The 16,337-nt window shown below is 39.4% G+C and overlaps 1 protein-coding gene across 1 annotated transcript in view; it reads left to right on the top strand.

The window, feature by feature from the left end:
- The first annotated feature begins 3,162 nt into the window (after positions 1-3,162).
- PTPN13 (protein tyrosine phosphatase non-receptor type 13) overlaps positions 3,163-16,337 on the top strand; it is a 104,161-nt gene continuing 90,986 nt past the window's right edge. The window contains exons 1-2 of the mRNA XM_074154257.1: positions 3,163-3,277; positions 12,714-12,883. Of these exons, the coding sequence (XP_074010358.1) occupies positions 3,163-3,277; positions 12,714-12,883 (285 nt within the window). The remainder of the gene's footprint in view (positions 3,278-12,713; positions 12,884-16,337) is intronic.

Here is a 16,337-nt window from a genome sequence, read left to right as displayed (position 1 = left end):
GGAAGACTTTCCCTTGGTGGAGGAAGATCAAGTTAGGGAACAGTTAAGTAAACTGAATATCTGCAAGTGCATGGATCCTGATGGGATGCACCCACGAGTGCTGAGGGAGCTGGCAGAAGTCATTGCTGGGCCACTTTCCATCATCTTTGAAAGGTTCTGGAGAAAGGTGAGGTGCCCGAGGACTGGAGGAAAGCCAGTGTCACTCCAGACTTCAAAAGGGGCAAGAAGGAAGACCCAGGAAACTACAGGCTAGTCAGCTTCACCTCCATCTCTTGAAAGATGATGGAGTGGCTCGTTCTGGGCATCATCTCAAAGCATATGGAGGAAAGGAAAGCTATCAGAAGTCATCAACACAGATTCACCAAGGGGAAATTATGTCTGACTAACCTGATAGCCTTCTATGATGGCATGACTGGATGGATAGATGACGGGAGGGTGGTGGATGTTGTCTGCCTTGACTTCAGCAAGGCTTTTGACACAATCTCCCACAGGATCCTCATAGGTGAGCTTAGGAAGTGTGGGTTAGATGAATGGACAGTGAGGTGGATTGAAAACCGGCTGAAAGACAGAGCTCAGAGAGTTGTGATTAGGGGCACAGAGTCTAGTTGGAGGTCTGTAACAAGTGGTGTTGCCCAGGGGTCAGTTCTGGGTCCAGTTGTCTTCAATATTTTCATCAATGACCTGGATGAAGGGATGGCACTTATCCTCAGCAAATTCACTGATGATACAAAACTGGGAGGGGTGGCTGTCACACCGGAAGGCTGTGCCACCATCCAGCGAGACCTGGACAGGCTGGAGAGCTGGGCAGAGAGGAATCTGATGAGATTCAACAAAGGCAAGTGTAGGGTGCTGCGCCTGGGGTGGAATAACCCTATGCACCAGTACAGGTTTGGGGTGACCTGCTGGAGAGCAGCTCTGAAGAGAAAGACCTGGGAGTCCTGGTGGACAATAGGATGCCCATGAGCCAGCAATGTGCCCTTGTGGCCAAGAAGGCCAATGGCATCCTGGGGTGCATCAGGAAGAGTGTGACCAGCAGGTGGAGGGAGGTCCTCCTGCCCCTCTGCTCTGCCCTGGGGAGACCCCATCTGGAGTACTGGGACCAGTTCTGGGCTCCCCAGTTCCAGAAGGACAGGGAACTGCTGGAGAGGGTACAGCAGAGGGCTACAAAGATGATGAGGGGCCTGGAGCATCTCTCTTGTGAGGAGAGGCTGAGGGACTTGGATCTTTTTAGTCTGGAGAAGAGAAGACTGAGGGGGGATCTGATCAATGCTTATCAATACTTAAAGGGAGGGTGTTGAGGATGGGGCCGGTCTTTTTTCAGTGGTGCCCAGGGACAGGACAAGAGGTAACAGGCACAAACTTGAACATAGGAAGTTTCATCTAACCATGAGGAGGAACTTCTTTCCTGTGAGGGTGGCAGAGCCCTGGAAGAGGCTGCCCAGGGAGGTGGGGGAGTCTCCTTTTCTGGAGACATTCCAAACCCACCTGGACACGTTCCTGTGCAACCTGCTCTGGGTGGACCTGCTTTGGCAGGGGGGTTGGACTAGATGATCTCCAGAGGTCCCTTCCAACCCCATATCATTCTGTGATTATGTGAAATAGATGTAGCTTATTAATTATGTGGAATAACTGAATACTGAAAGCTGGCAAGCTGTGAAGTAAGGAAAAATAAGCTGTCTGTGATGAAATGCAGCCAACAATATGTAATTTTTCAGTAGTGTAGTATAGAATTCTAGCTGAAAACGTAGTACTTCAGCAAGAATCTTCAAAGCCCATGTTTTCAGCTAGGAACTACAGGATATTCACCCTTTTATATTGCCATTATATTGCTATGAGCTGGTTATCTGGAAATAAAAAAACATGGAAGGCATGAAACTGCCTAGACAGTTGGGAAACTAAATATAGCTAGTCACCCTGCCCTCCTTGTAAATTGTTAGATGTACACTCATGGATATTAATCTGAGCCAGGACTGTATGCTGGTGTGGAGGCTCTGGCTAGTTGATTGGAAGGGAAAGGGAGGAACCTCCCGCAGTACCGTTGGGTCATCTAAAGCTGTTGATATGTTACTGATCTCAGAACAATATGCATTATTGTGGAATGGTGTTTTCCATTTCCAGCAGCAACTTCGGAGCCTTTGAGTCCTAACAAACTCATCGCTGATGATTGATAATATACCTTAAGCTCTTACTGCAGCTCATTTCCTCAAGATTTTATTCTTTCGGCTTTGGAGAAAAGCAGAGAGAGAAGTGACTGCAGCTGCATCTCAATGAGAAATGGAAATTGGTGTGAGTGCTCAATCTGAGAACATTGAGAGTCCATAGAAAGCTGAAATAGTTCAGCAGACACATGATTTATTTCCTCCTGAGCTTACTGAAATGATGAAGTTTTGACATTGCCAGAGAACTTAGGAGTGCATTCTTCAGTTTTCAAAACAGTTTTGGACAACTGAATATCATATTGTGGTATGGCAAGAATGGTTTAACTCTTTGAAAAAATATTAACTTGATCTCTTTTAGCTGGAGAAGGAAGTATTTATTTGTTTTCTGGGGTCGTAATATGTAGAGCTCCACTGTTTTACTTTGTTTCCTTAAATGTATGAAGAATCTGAATGAAGGAGGTAACCATCAGTTCCACAGTTAGCTTGTTTGCCTGTGTGTTTGCAGGCAATGCTTCTTATTAATTTGTTGTGAGATAATATAAACAGCCCTGTTAAAATATATCAGAAGAAGAGCTTCCTTTTCTAATAGCACCTTCACTGACTTAAACCTGTCAAAATAATGTTAATCACTGATTTACGTTAATGAACCTGTAACTACTGATTGTTCTGTCTTTTTTTTTTTTTTCTTTAAATGGAGCAAACTCTTGCCCAGAGCATATGGACTAATGCCAGCTTGTTAAGTTTATTGATTTAGTAGCCAACAATATTAATATGGATCATTATTGTTGTTATAACCCAAGTTTTTCTTCTTCATGATAGCAGGTACTCAAATTTCTTCGTCATCATGGGGAATGTTTTGTAGGATTTATATTTGATGGTTTCTATTAATGTTAGAATTTTTGTGACGAATTGAACATGGGTTATTAATATTCAAGTACTACATGCAAGGAAAAAAGTAACTTTTATGTATTCTTAAATCTGTCTGTCTCATTTTCCAGGTAACATGCATGTGTCACTGGCAGAGGCTCTGGAGGTTCGGGGGGGGCCATTGCAAGAAGAGGAAATATGGGCTATTTTGAATCAAAGTGCAGAGAGCCTTCAAGAACTATTCACAAAAGGTGAGCATTTTGAAAGACTGATATATACTGAACTGGAAACATCTTGATTATGTTTGTGTGTCATATAAGTAAACTCCCTTTTTCTTCCTAGGCTCTAAACCCAAATAATAACTTGCTCCTAGGTTATATTGGGTAAAGTGCCTAGCTGCACCCCAGCCCAAAGGATGTTTGCCGCCACCACTTCATGTTCTGTCAGGACTTACAGCACATTCAGTTTCATGTGGTCACGACTTCGCTTTGGTAGGAAGGCATCACAGAGTCATTGCATTTAGACTAATTGAAATGAGATAGAAACATAGAAAAAATGATATGTAAGTCTGAGACCATTGGAGCACTTGGTCCTGAAGGGGACATAGAAAGAGGTACAGTACAGTGCAGTCATGACCAGTCTGAAGAGATTTAGCCTCAAGTGAGGCAAAGATGAACCACTGAAAACTTGACCAGAGGGGTAGGTATCATTCCTCAGAATGCAATCAGCAAGTTATTATATATATTAGTTATATATATTATATATATTAGCTGTTAAGAGCAATGGGGTGGGTTGTTCTACTTTAAAGGAGTAGAAGTAAGTATCTCTTCTCCCCCATTCCCCCAACTTAGTAGGCTCTAAGTTAAGTATTTGCAATACTGCTAATAATTATGTTTTAGCCCAAGTATGGAGCCCTTCCTCTTCCTTGTGTTTTCCTTTCTTCTGTTTAAAATCTGAAAATCCTTAAGCTCCTTCCCCCCCCTTTTTTTGCCTTTTATAGCAATGAAAGCTTAACTCAAATATTGAACTTTGGTGACATCTTTAATCTGGCCTCAGAATATATGTACCCATGATGCATCTTAGTATTTCAGCAAATTTGTGGGGGCCATCTCCTTATACCTAAGCATGCATATGTAAGCTTAGTCAGTTTTATTCAGGAAAAATCAAAAGCTCACACTTTGAAAGTAGTCATTGTTTTGCCACATAACTATGCAAGGGGCACATCTTTGTTATTGAGGGAAAAATCTCTTGTATTTTGTGTATGCGTTTTGCTTGCAATTTTAGCAAGACTCAACATTTAGGTTGTTTCAGGGTTGGGGTTTTTTTTAAGATTTGGTTTAGACAAACTGTCAAGTCAGACGCTAGGTCTGTCTCGTACTTTGTGCAACCTATGAAAGTGGTCTCTTGTATACTTCACAAAGACTCCAAAGGCGGCAGATGTGGGCAGAAACTGCCACTTGGTGTTTGATTTCTGACGAAGCTTCACTTAGCGTTATAAATAAGACATTTTATCAACTTCCCTTAAATATTTTTTTTGGTAGGCAAATTATGGGTAGTTCTGATATCCCATACAAATTTCCTGTTTTCCCTTTACTAGTGAGCTCACAGCCCATGTGTGGTAAGAAGCGTTTCCTATTAGGAATGCTGAGTTTATTGTTGCAACTTGACCGACTGTCCTGTCCCTCTGCTTCTTGTATTGCCAGAAAGGAAAAGCTGACATTTTCTTTCCTCTCTCTCTTTCTGTCTCTGAGAGAATCAGAGGAATAATTTCATCTTTTTTTAAGAGGGTACGTTGTTGAGGCCAAGTGAGACCTTGACTAAAGAGAGATTTTTGAATGATAAGAGGTTTACTGTTGGACACTTTACAGGAATCAACATGTTGAGCTCCATCGTGAAATGGACCTGAAAGATCCCAGTTGCATGAGTATATAGTAGTGAAACCACTTAAGACGTTATCCTAGGTCTAAATTCTTTTCAAGAAGGAAGTCTCCACTGAAAATAGGAGCTCACCCTTTCTTGGCCCAAGAGTACTGCACAAAAGAGTTATTGTAATTACTATGAAGGCTGCATGCAAGCATTGAGAATGAGAATGCCGTCAGCCCTTCTTCAGAGAGACAAGTACTGAAAGATGAGAGCACAAAATTGAGATCTGCCCCAGGACTTCTGGTATGTGCTTTTAAGTTAAGGGAATGCTTGCCAGCCAAGACTGGCTAAGGTGGCAGAAGCTTCTGGTCTTACTTCCTATCAGTGAAGACCAAAACACAAATTCAGATAAAATCAGTGCCAGAAGAATCTCTCTTCTTAGAGATGAAGCTGTTTTATGGAGTTGTTCTTCTGCTAGTTCAGCAAACTATTTTCATTTGTATGCTATTAATTAACCTGGGATATAGCCCTGTGGTAAAATGTACTTCAAGAGGCACCCAAATGAAAGAACTTTACTATGTAACCAAGGTTGACAAAGAAAATCTAATTCCTCCCAGCAAGATTAGGATAACCAGACAGTCTTTAATGAAGATTTGGCTTCACTAAGGAAACAATCTAGAAACCCTTTTTGGTCATCTTGAATATCAGTTTCTGTGCTGACTTGTACAGATGCATTGTAGAGACGCAGGAACAGAAAATGCAGAGGTTCCTGTACGCTTGTCTGGCTCAATTTTGTTCTTTATTTGTGGAGGACTTACAGCAAACAGGGGATCTTAGAGAAATCCTATTTTCCTTGGTCAAATTGCAGACCTATCATACAGCATGGAAGAGCTATTCTATGGCAGAGGATGAGCTTCCAAAATGTTTCGGAACTGACCAGCCACTCCTGGGCAGAGGGCAAGGAGGCAAGCTTGCTTCTGCAAGGTGACGGCATGCTCAGCTCTGACAGTCTTAGAGATGCTCTTTTCTTTCTCCGTGTATAGCTCTGGAGTCCCTGAACATGTTCTTTTGTAACAACTTCTAAGCTTTGATGAGCGTTTTCTAGATTAAGTTTCTTAAAAAAATAAAATAAGGCATATTGTTCAACTGTTTTGAAATGAGGGCGATAAAAAGGCTATGGAAATCATCAGCTCTTAAATTGCCATCTGTTGGCAATCTCCTTTCCCAGCAACCACACACACTTAAAGGAATTACCAGCCCAAGTAACCATTTATTTATTTACGTAATCCTGGTAGAGTTTTGGTAGTCTGTTTGAGAATCCTACTACTCCAGCAACTGAGGGCTTGTTTTTCAATTAATTTGTTACTTAAACTGGTTCCAGGAAATCAGGGAAAAGTGCTCCAAAGAGGCTTCTGTTACAGATTTGATGACTTCTTGATTTATAAAAGTTGTGCATGTCTTTTATTGAGTCTCTTCTTATCCTTCAAAGCACTGAATGAAAAGCCATGTCTTGCACAGTTAATAACATATCATACCATGTCTAGTTCAGTGACTGATACAGAAATGTGCATATTTTTATGCCTATTTGTATTTACAATTCTAACAGGTGTGAACTCTTTAAAAATACTTTACAAATTCATTTTAATCACTATAAATAATGATAGATTAGATTGAAATCTAGTTGCTAATCACTGATTTGGAAGATCAACTCTGGTAGCTGTCTTGTCAGCATATTATAAGCTGTTAAATAGAGGAGAAAGACAATCTAGCACTCAGTTGCAGATCTGACATCAGTTTTACTAGTGACGTTGAGATTAATCTGGAGATTTGAAAAGGCCGATACCAGACCTGCCCTTCTCTTACATCTGTTTAATTATCTGCAATAACTATTTTGTTGTTGAGAGGGTGTATCAGCTGTTTCAGACATGCTGTATCTTGTACTCAGTACTCCATGAGGTCAAAGGAACAGGTCTTTGAAGTGAAATATCTCAGATGTGAGCATAGAAGTATAAGGAGCATGCGGTGCTCTCTGCTGCTGAAAATTATAAAAAAAATTACAGGCGTCCCTGTAATTTGGTAGGTTTAACTGGAAAAGATTTATCAAAACTTGAAAGTGGGAAAGACTTCATATGTCCCTTGGGCCACTCCTATGCTAAAGCATGTATTGTGGGTTTTGAAAATAGTTGGACCTTAGTGTTTCAAGGTGTGTTTAAAGGGAGGGGAAAGAGAAGAGGAAAAAAGGAGTCTGATAATAGAAAGGCAGATTGAGCAAAGAAAGAGAGACTTTACAAATTGACTGTCTTGCAAATTTGTATATGGGAAATTATTTATGCAAAGAAAAGGGATATCATCTGAAAGCAGATGTGAAGACAGTTGTGATTTTTGTGGACCTGTAAGTCTTGTTGACAGTCATACTGTTGCATCTGTTTAGCTCAGGTAAGTATAATGAAAAGTAGGAAGGTGAAGTGTAAAATGTGTTGATGGGAACTATTGTTGGGTCCCAAGCAGTCATAGACATATTTGAGATGGAGAGAGAAAATGCGATAGGAGAGGGGAAAAACCACATTTTCCAGCCAGTCCTTGCTGGCAGGTGCTAAATGGTTGTTTTTTCCCTTTACTAATAACTGTTAAGGAATGATTTTATTCACCTTCTGGTAACATTGATCTTTTGGTTGCTGAGAAGGAAAGAGATCAGGCCCTGTTAGTGAGGCCCTGTTATTATTTCTGCACTTTCCAGAACTCTCTGCTGGATGTGGGCATGGTAACAAAGGGTAGTGTGGTGTTACGGTGACCATCAAGCATCTTGGGAACAACGTAAGCAATCTCAGAAACTAATTGTTTCTCAGGAAAGAATAAATTTCAGGTAGCCTCTCAGTGTTTCCCCCTGTGCTGCTGGTTTCCAAGTAGTTCAGTATCCCATCAGAGCTCTCTGCTCAGTCCCATCCCTTTGTTTCCAAGGGAAGAGGGATCAGGAGTGCTGCTTCCCCTGCACACCAGGCATGCAGGCAGATGCTGCACCAGCTCAAAGGAGTATCAGAGCATAAGTGGTCCCTTGCGCTGGCATAATCTTGTCCTGTCTAGAGAGCCATTGGTGGTCTGCCTGCCTCCAACCTGGCCTAAGCATAAAAATCTTCAGGTTCCTTTGCGCTAGGAGAAATCTTACTTGTCTCAGTGAGAGCTACAGAGCAAAGCAAAGAGAAAGATGCAACGAATGTTGAAAACCTTGTGTATGTTTTGTGGCTCTTCTGCGCTTTTTAAAGGTGTATTCCTTTTCTGTGCTGAAGCAGCTGAAATATCCATCACTGACCATTTTGGCTAATGGCTACAGCTTAAGAGAGAAGTAGGAAAAAGCAAAACTGAAGGAGCTTGGGTGGCGTATGTAGTTTTGGAATTCAAAATTACCTGCCATCAGTGTTGTGAAATGGATCCATTTTAAATTTGTCTGAACTTACTGCCTCTTATAATGTGGTGGAGTTTTTTCGTCTTTGGCTACTTGTATCCTGTTAAACCATGTAATGGACTGTTTTGAAAGCCTTTCATTTGTTTGGCAGGTGCTATGTAGCTGAAGATCATTTCAGCTTTTATTGCATTTAAAACCGGTTCACTCTCTCACTTTAAGACCACAAAATTTACCTCTGTCTTGGCACTGCTTGATTAACTCTGCTCTGACAAGTGTTTTGTTACCAAGCTGTGTAGTTCTGGAGTGAACTCAGAAGGCTGACAGCTCTAGCACAGTTGAAAGCCTCCTGGGCAGACAATGGACCAGGAAGCCATACCCTGAATTCCAGTGCTTTTAGAAAGAGGTATTTTAATATAATTTTCTGTCATTTGCCCCTGTATTTTGTGGAGTATGTTTCCCTTACTGCTCTTGTAAATTCTTCTGAAAGCCTAAACAGAAGATGACATGAATATTGTTACTGGGACCTAGTTTCTGTTACTTTTCCATGGTCCCTGGCTATTTGATGCATTGTGTGTTTGGGTTTGGGTGGTTGTTTTTTTTTTTCCCCCATGGCACAAACATGTGAAAGGGTAAGAGTAGAGCTACTTTAAAATATTTTCTTACAGTAAATCTGCATAGTAGGAGCTTTGAGACAGTTATTTTCATTTGCGATGCATGCCTTAAGGAAAGAAATGAAGAATGAGTTATTTTATTCTCATGCTTTGTAATGGTAGATTAGATTCCCAAAGTTGTGATGGAGGCAGTATGATCTGCTATGTTAGTTAAAAGCTACTAAAAGAGGAAGCTAAGAAAATGTCAACAAAACTAGCTTAGAAAAATCAGCCTTTTTTCTAAACTTAAAATTAGTCGCATCCATTGTATGTTGCTTCAGATCATGAAGATTGTTGAGTGTGGATGGAAGTATTTTACGTGGATCGATAAATTCAGCCTTTTGCATCTGTAGGAGACATACACATGCTACAAAGTTTGTTTAAATTAATATTGGGAAGACTTAGGCTAAATATGGGGGTTTTTTTATTCTTAAAATTAAATTGTGTTTCCATCTCGCCAACTCTTGCTTCTGTAGTATGTTTCAGAATACAAAGAGTTCAAATGTATTTAAAGTCTTTGTCATACTAAATGTTAAGGATAAAGCCTTCACATTCACTTCACATCACTTAAGGTTCCTAAGTTGGTACTTTAAAGCAGAAGCCTTATAATATTTTAAGATTATTTTTGTATCAGTGTTGTATACACACAGAACTAGTAAAAAATCCAATAGTTGCCTGCAGGGTTATTTTTGGAAGTCAATGGCCAACTAAGGTCGTCTTTCTAAAAATGCTTTGCTATATAATGTAATATTTTCTTATGTATCTATAATAGGAAGGGTCTTCCCATCTTTACATTTCTTTTGTTTAGCATCTGAACTTACCGACACAACAGTGAACAGCAGTTGTTCTGTTTTGTTTCAGAGGAAGTGGGGTTAGAGGTATAGTGCAAAATGTCATCTGGGAGGAACAGATACTATTATTTTAATTCTTAGTTAATTTTTTTTTTTAATTCAGTTGATTGAGGTTGATTGCTGCTACTTTTGCTATATGCGGTCTTTAAAGTTCTTGCCAAGGGAGTTTTCTTCAGCTCATCTTTTAAATTTATGTATTTTCATGGCTTTTTCGCAATATGAGGTATTTTTAAACTCCAGTTTTGTAGTTGGCCGTGGTAAGAGAAGGTGTCTGTAGAGATAATGGTCCTTTGCATCATGCCAAGTGTCCTTCTACACACTACGGTGAAACCATGATCTTGTACATAATTGATTATTTTTACTACTGTATCAAGCAGATATTTTGTCATGGCCATTAAAGAGAGTGATTCCAGGCTTAAATCTTTTTGTAGCTAGGGGTGAATTGGGTTGCTGTGGGGAAGAGGGAAATTGTGTCTGCAGTGTAAGGATTGGTAACAAATGTCTGTGTGAAATTTAGAATTTCTCTTTACCAAATTTAGATGATGTTGCTCAAGTAGCTCAGCAAATGCAATTCTTTGGTTGTTTTTGGATTATTTTTATAACACCTTAATAAATGCAATATTTGGAAGTAATTGAAGTCACTGGAGGAGGTCTAGAAACAGAAAGATACTTGTACAGCTTCTTAATTGAGCCATATATTTTACTTAGTTGAGCTTATATTGATAGGTTCAAGTAACAGATATTTCTTTGTCCCTTGCAATTTTACTTAACTGAAACAGAATAGGAAAAACCTGTGAGACCTTGTCTTCTGTGGATAATACAGATATCATCATGTATGGTTTTGTATTTGGTATTTTTAAGGGGAGGTTGGGGAATTATTTTTTTTTTTGTATGTGATAAAGACCTCTGCTTTCCATGGGGAGCTCAGCAGTTCAGTGCGAGAGCTTAAATTGGTTTAACCTACGTGATCAGAGATACCATCCACCAATTACTTATTTCTTTTTGCTCCAGCTTTCTCCCCTGGATCTGTCAAATACACTCCCCTGAGGCAAGAATGCTGAGCCTTTCTTGTATGTCATAAAAAGCAGAGCAAGGGGAAACCAGTTCTGCACTGTGAATCCTAAGTGTGTTGTACTGGCTTTCAGCAAGACATACTGGCATTTTGAAATCCATTAGAAAAACTGTAACAAACTCCTTTGGTTCTTAGGTGATTAAACAATTAGAAATAACTACTTGACATAGACTCTGTAGGATCTTTCCATTTCTAGAATTTTCTTGCCCTCAATCATCTCTTTCCCTTTTCAAAGCAAAGTTCTGCATAGGGATTTAAGGTATGTTCAGAAAAACGTATGTTGCTTGTAGACTGAATAATTATTGGATTCTCTACTGAATGGTATCTCTTGCACACACTGGTAGGAGGGGAAACTTTCTGAGCTTCAGGATCTGACAGTTGGGAATCTTCTTCTGGATAATTGTACTACCGAGTTGTTAATATAATTTTGCTTTGGTATCACAGGATGTAGAGAGCCTAAAAGCAATTTCTTAGCTTCTTTTGGAGGAAGAGGAGTTGAAGAAATTGAAAGACTTATTTGGTAGATCCTTTTACATCTGATACCTGTAAGCAGTAATGTAATACATTTCCTAGGAGATTAGAAATATTCTAGATTACAAGATAGTTGAACAGCCTAGGAACTAGCGCTGTAGGAACGTCCTAAGCAGATAGAACGGAAAACGTTGTTAGTGGTGGAGCTGAGAAAGGAAATTTTTTTTCTGCTGTTGTTACTTACTATTTAGAGAGAAAATAAAGACTTATCCTTCAAATGTGTTACCTCAGATCTTTGATATGTCATGTAGCAGAAAACTGAGCAACTGCCTCTTTGCCTAGGGAACAATAACAGTTAACTTTTATTTTTACTTAAATAAAAGCTTATGCCTTCTTCGGGGAAACTGAGCAGATTTACTGTTTGACGTGTAGGAAAAAAAAAATATTTTATTGAAAGAAATGCTCTCTTTTTCCTGCCTTATTTAACTTTTACTTTCAAGGTAAATTTTGCGTTTTAACAGCTTCCCCAGACCTACGTGTGGTCTGTTTCTAACCGCCCCTTCCTCCTACCCCCCTTTTTTTTTTTTTTTTTTTTCATAAGTCTGTGGTCAGAAGTTTGACAGCAGTATTATCAGACATCAGAAACCTAGCTGGCAAATTGCATATTCATGGTGTAGGAAGTCTTCTTTGTCACTTTTGGTTCTCCAGTTTCAGTACTTGTTTTTCTGTTTTCAAGTATTCTTCACAGGGTTTGAATGGGTGATCTTACTAAGGTTTCAGGTTTATTCTTTGCCCACTTCCACTGCTGCCTAGAATTATTCTTTTCTTTATCAGTTTTGAAATATATTTTTTTCTTTAGGCTAAAAAGGACTTCTGTGCCCCAAAACTCTTCCGTTTTGTCCAGTTCTATCAGCTACTCTAATATGGAGTATTTCCTTTCTCTACTATCTTGGTCTTCTGAGGATTGCTGCTGCAGCAGTGCTATGTTAGTTTAGCAGTCAACTCCATTCTTATTGTAGGAATTAGCCTTAATGACATGTACATTACAAAATGGGATTGTTTTATATGTCAACTATAACATAAATGAAATAATGTAAGGACAGGAGAGCTTGTGAGTATTTTAGCAGACTCTTCTTGAGCTTGCTGGTATGAATAGTCAAAATGGATAGGTGTTACTCCTTAGTGTGATTAAAATTGAGGTCATTGCTGTGGTTATGAAGCACCATAGGTGGAAAAAGGAAGCATGAATCTATTCCATTAATAATATGTAGGCTGATATTAAACGTGTCTTTAAGCAAAAAAAATAACATCAAGCAAGGGCATCAAACAACATTGCTTTAATTTCAGGTATGTGTTGGTTTTTTTCCCTTTCACATACAGCTGATCCTACTGCTCTGGAATTCATCATTTCCCCGTGGTCTCTCCTGTTGCTTCCATCTGGCAGTGTATCATTTACTGATGAAAATGTCTCCCAACAAGATCTGCGAGCGTTCACAGCACCAGAGGTTCTGCAGAACCATTCTCTATCGTCTCTGTCGGACGTTGAAAAGGTACAGTTACCTCTTCCTTGGCAGACAGCTGTCATCTTCTGCTATTGATCCCTTCAGAAAATAAACTGTTGGGTTTGTCTCCCTGTGGTTCTTGACTTGTATGTGTCACTGTTGGTTTCTTTAGTGACGGGGGAGGGATCCTCCTACTTTGTTTTGATCTGTAAAAGTGGAATAATGGTGATGGTTGTATGCACTTATGAAGTGTCTGTGTGCAGGTTCCTGTCGTGTGTGCTACTGGCAGCTGTACTTGGGCAATGGCTGCACAGAATAACTGACCATTGAACTAGTAGAAAGCAACACTTCACTTTCTTTTTCTAAAAGATTTCAGTGACATCAACAATTTATTTTTTTCTTTTTTTTTTTAAATTTTGTTTGGCAAAATGTATCTGAGCAGTAAGCAAAGGAATTCTTCAAGCAGTCCGGGTCTTCAAAAAATGGGATATTCCTACACTCATCTCAGAAGAAAAAGTTTTTTTAATGAACATAAGTATTCCTCAGTTGTGTACAAAATTGTTCCTCTCCACTTTCCTTTTTCAACTCTTCTCTAAGGGTAGATGTTCTGGTAGGTAAGGTTTGTATATGTGATCTCCTCCAGGTCACTTGTATGCATATTCAAAATGACTAGCTTCTCAAATGTTTTCTTAACAATAATTTGTTGCACTTTCCCCAGAAAACCATTCCCTTGGCCTAGTCAAAGGTATTTGGAGGGGGGGGAGTAACAAGGAAGCTGAGCTCTATTTCTGTCTCCTTGGTTTCTCAGGATTGACGATCCTTAGGAAGGTAGCCACAGCCGGTGTTGTAATCTGGGAATAATTGTAACATTTGGCAGTCTTCCTCCAGGAAGAATAGCAACATGCTCTTACTCCAGAGGAAACTGGTATTAGCATCAATTGCTGTTGTGTACTCAAGGACTATTAAAACATGTTTTTCTGTGTTGAATATTTTGTCTTTGCAGCTTTTTTCTTCTAAACCTTGTATATAGTCAGTTTTCTTTAGGACTGTATCACTGGATACCCACCAAAAATCACTGTTACCTCAGTTACTCGCAAGCCCTTTAGACATACTTCTTGCCCTGCAGTGTAGTCAGAAATAGTGGTATAATAAAATATGTATATAATTTTATCTATAACAAAATGATAAGCAATTAGCAACGTAGATTGAAAGGTTTAATAGAGAGGTAAAAATAACTCCGACATGAGCGCAGATTCAGGATCAGTTATGTAGGATGCAGCTGCCAAGCTCTGTAGTCATACCATTGGAATTGTTTATCTTCTTTCACAGAATCACACAGAATCACAGAATGATACGGGGTTGGAAGGGACCTCTGGAGATCATCTCCTCCAACCCCCTGCCAAAGCAGGTCCACCCAGAGCAGGTCCCACAGGAAGGTGTCCAGGCGGGTTTGAATGTCTCCAGAGAAGGAGACTCCACCACCTCTCTGGGCAGCCTCTTCCAGGGCTCTGCCACCCTCAAAGTGAAGAAGTTCCTCCTCATGTTTGGATAGAACTTCCTATGTTCAATTTCCTTGTCCTGTCACTGGGCACCACTGTAAAAACACTGGCCCCATCCTCTTGACACCCTCCCTTTAAGTATTTATAGGTGTATTTTATTTCAAGAAAGACAGCACTGTTGAAGACAGTAACGTTGCCTATAGTGCCAACTCTGAAGTTATTATACAAAACAGGCCTTTAAAAATGCCTGAAAAAAGTTTTCAAATGACATGTGACCTTCGTCAGAACTGATTGCATTATTTGTTCTGTGCCAGTGTTCGTTGTTATGTTACTTTTTTCTTTTTGAAATAGATAGGGAACTGTTACTATTAAAAGCTATACTATGATGTTTCTTAATCTTTAGGAGGGAAATATTCAGAGGTACCACTGTGGCTGGTGGACTCCAGCACAGAGCATATCAATAGGCAATGACCAAATACTGGCATTAGCACATACACAGTGCTCATCAATCCTCTCCGATTACGGCTGTGTGTCATGTATTAATTACAGCTGTGTGTCACGTATTTCATGATACCAGTATAACCTTGCTTCCTGGAAGCTGATGACAAAATTGACTCTCTGGGCTGCAGAAACCGTGTTGCTGTATTCATTGGGAAACAAATGGATGTGGAAAGAGACAAGCTTTGACTTTACATAAGCAAATTGTGTACAGTGACGTATATAAACTGCATAAACCCCTTTAGCTTGTGGTATTCAGCTTTAGCATTAGGTTGAAGCTTCGGGCTTGAGATGAATTAATCTGTTTTGTGTTTGAACTTTACTTGATGTTCTATGTGTGTTTTGCACATGCTGGAGGGGAAATTTAACTGTTCTGATAGCCTGGGACGGTACAAAAACTTTTGAAGAAAACTTGCTGCTGCGGTTCTTGTTCTTGATTTAAAGCCTTGCGGCTGAATCACAGGGCTGTTCTCCCAGGGGGCGGTCACATCTAGGTGTGGGGAAGGGCAGATGGGATCTGTGAGGTACTCATCCTGCACCGCTCACGTGAGACCCTCCAGTTGAATTCTTAGAAATGTGTACCATTCTTAGAAATGTACGAATGGACTTAGAAGTGTCCAAAGCACTGAAGTCTTTTCATGATGGCAATGGTATATACCAGTATATGTAAAAATAATCTTTGATAATGCATCAGGGAAAAAAAAAAGACTGGAGTAAATCTGTAGTACTGGTCTGTAATCCACTGGTTGGGAACTACACAGCATAGTACATTTGTGTAATTGCTTCAAACGTACAACTCCTCTTGGGTTTATTTGCTTACTTGCTTATATGGAAGGAGAAAGCTGCCTGAAACATCGCTTTGTACAAAAGCTTTTGTCCTATTATGGCTTTATTAGTTTTTTATTACTTTATTACTAACTTTATTACTTTTATTACTAACTCCAAGTTAGTAGGGCTGATAATAGCTTATATGTGCACCCTTTTTTTTTTTTTTTACTATTTCCCTTTACATTTGTATTAAACTGTGTGTTAGATGGTGTACTGGTTATTTGTCTTGATATGTTGACTTAGATCTTGCTTTGCATGTGCTGATTGCAGTAACTTTGAACATATTCAAACTTTTTTTTTTTTTGCTCTGTTACAACTTGCTGTGGTTCAGTGAATTCATTTACTTTAAATCGTTGTGTTCCTTTTTGGTTGTTCTTCTGAAATCAGAACACATCAAAGGTGCTTAAGGCAGAAAAACATTCACCTCGAGTTACGACTTTACTAACACAAAGTAACTGTGTATTCAAGGATAAATATTAGAAAAAATGATAGTCAATGAATACTCTTTTGATTCCAAGACAACCAGTCAATTTGAATGCGAAATAAGTCAGAGATAACTGCGAGCTTATTGGAAGTAGAGTAAGCAAACCATTCAAAATATAATAAAAGATTAATTTAGGAAATTGATTGTATGTTGATTTATATATTGTAGAAAATATTAGAAGTATCATAATGCA

Source organism: Numenius arquata, chromosome 10, assembly GCF_964106895.1.
Source record: "Numenius arquata chromosome 10, bNumArq3.hap1.1, whole genome shotgun sequence".
NCBI lineage: Eukaryota > Metazoa > Chordata > Aves > Charadriiformes > Scolopacidae > Numenius > Numenius arquata.
Note: the sequence above shows the minus strand (reverse complement) of the source record. Positions and strands in the feature narration are given on the sequence as shown.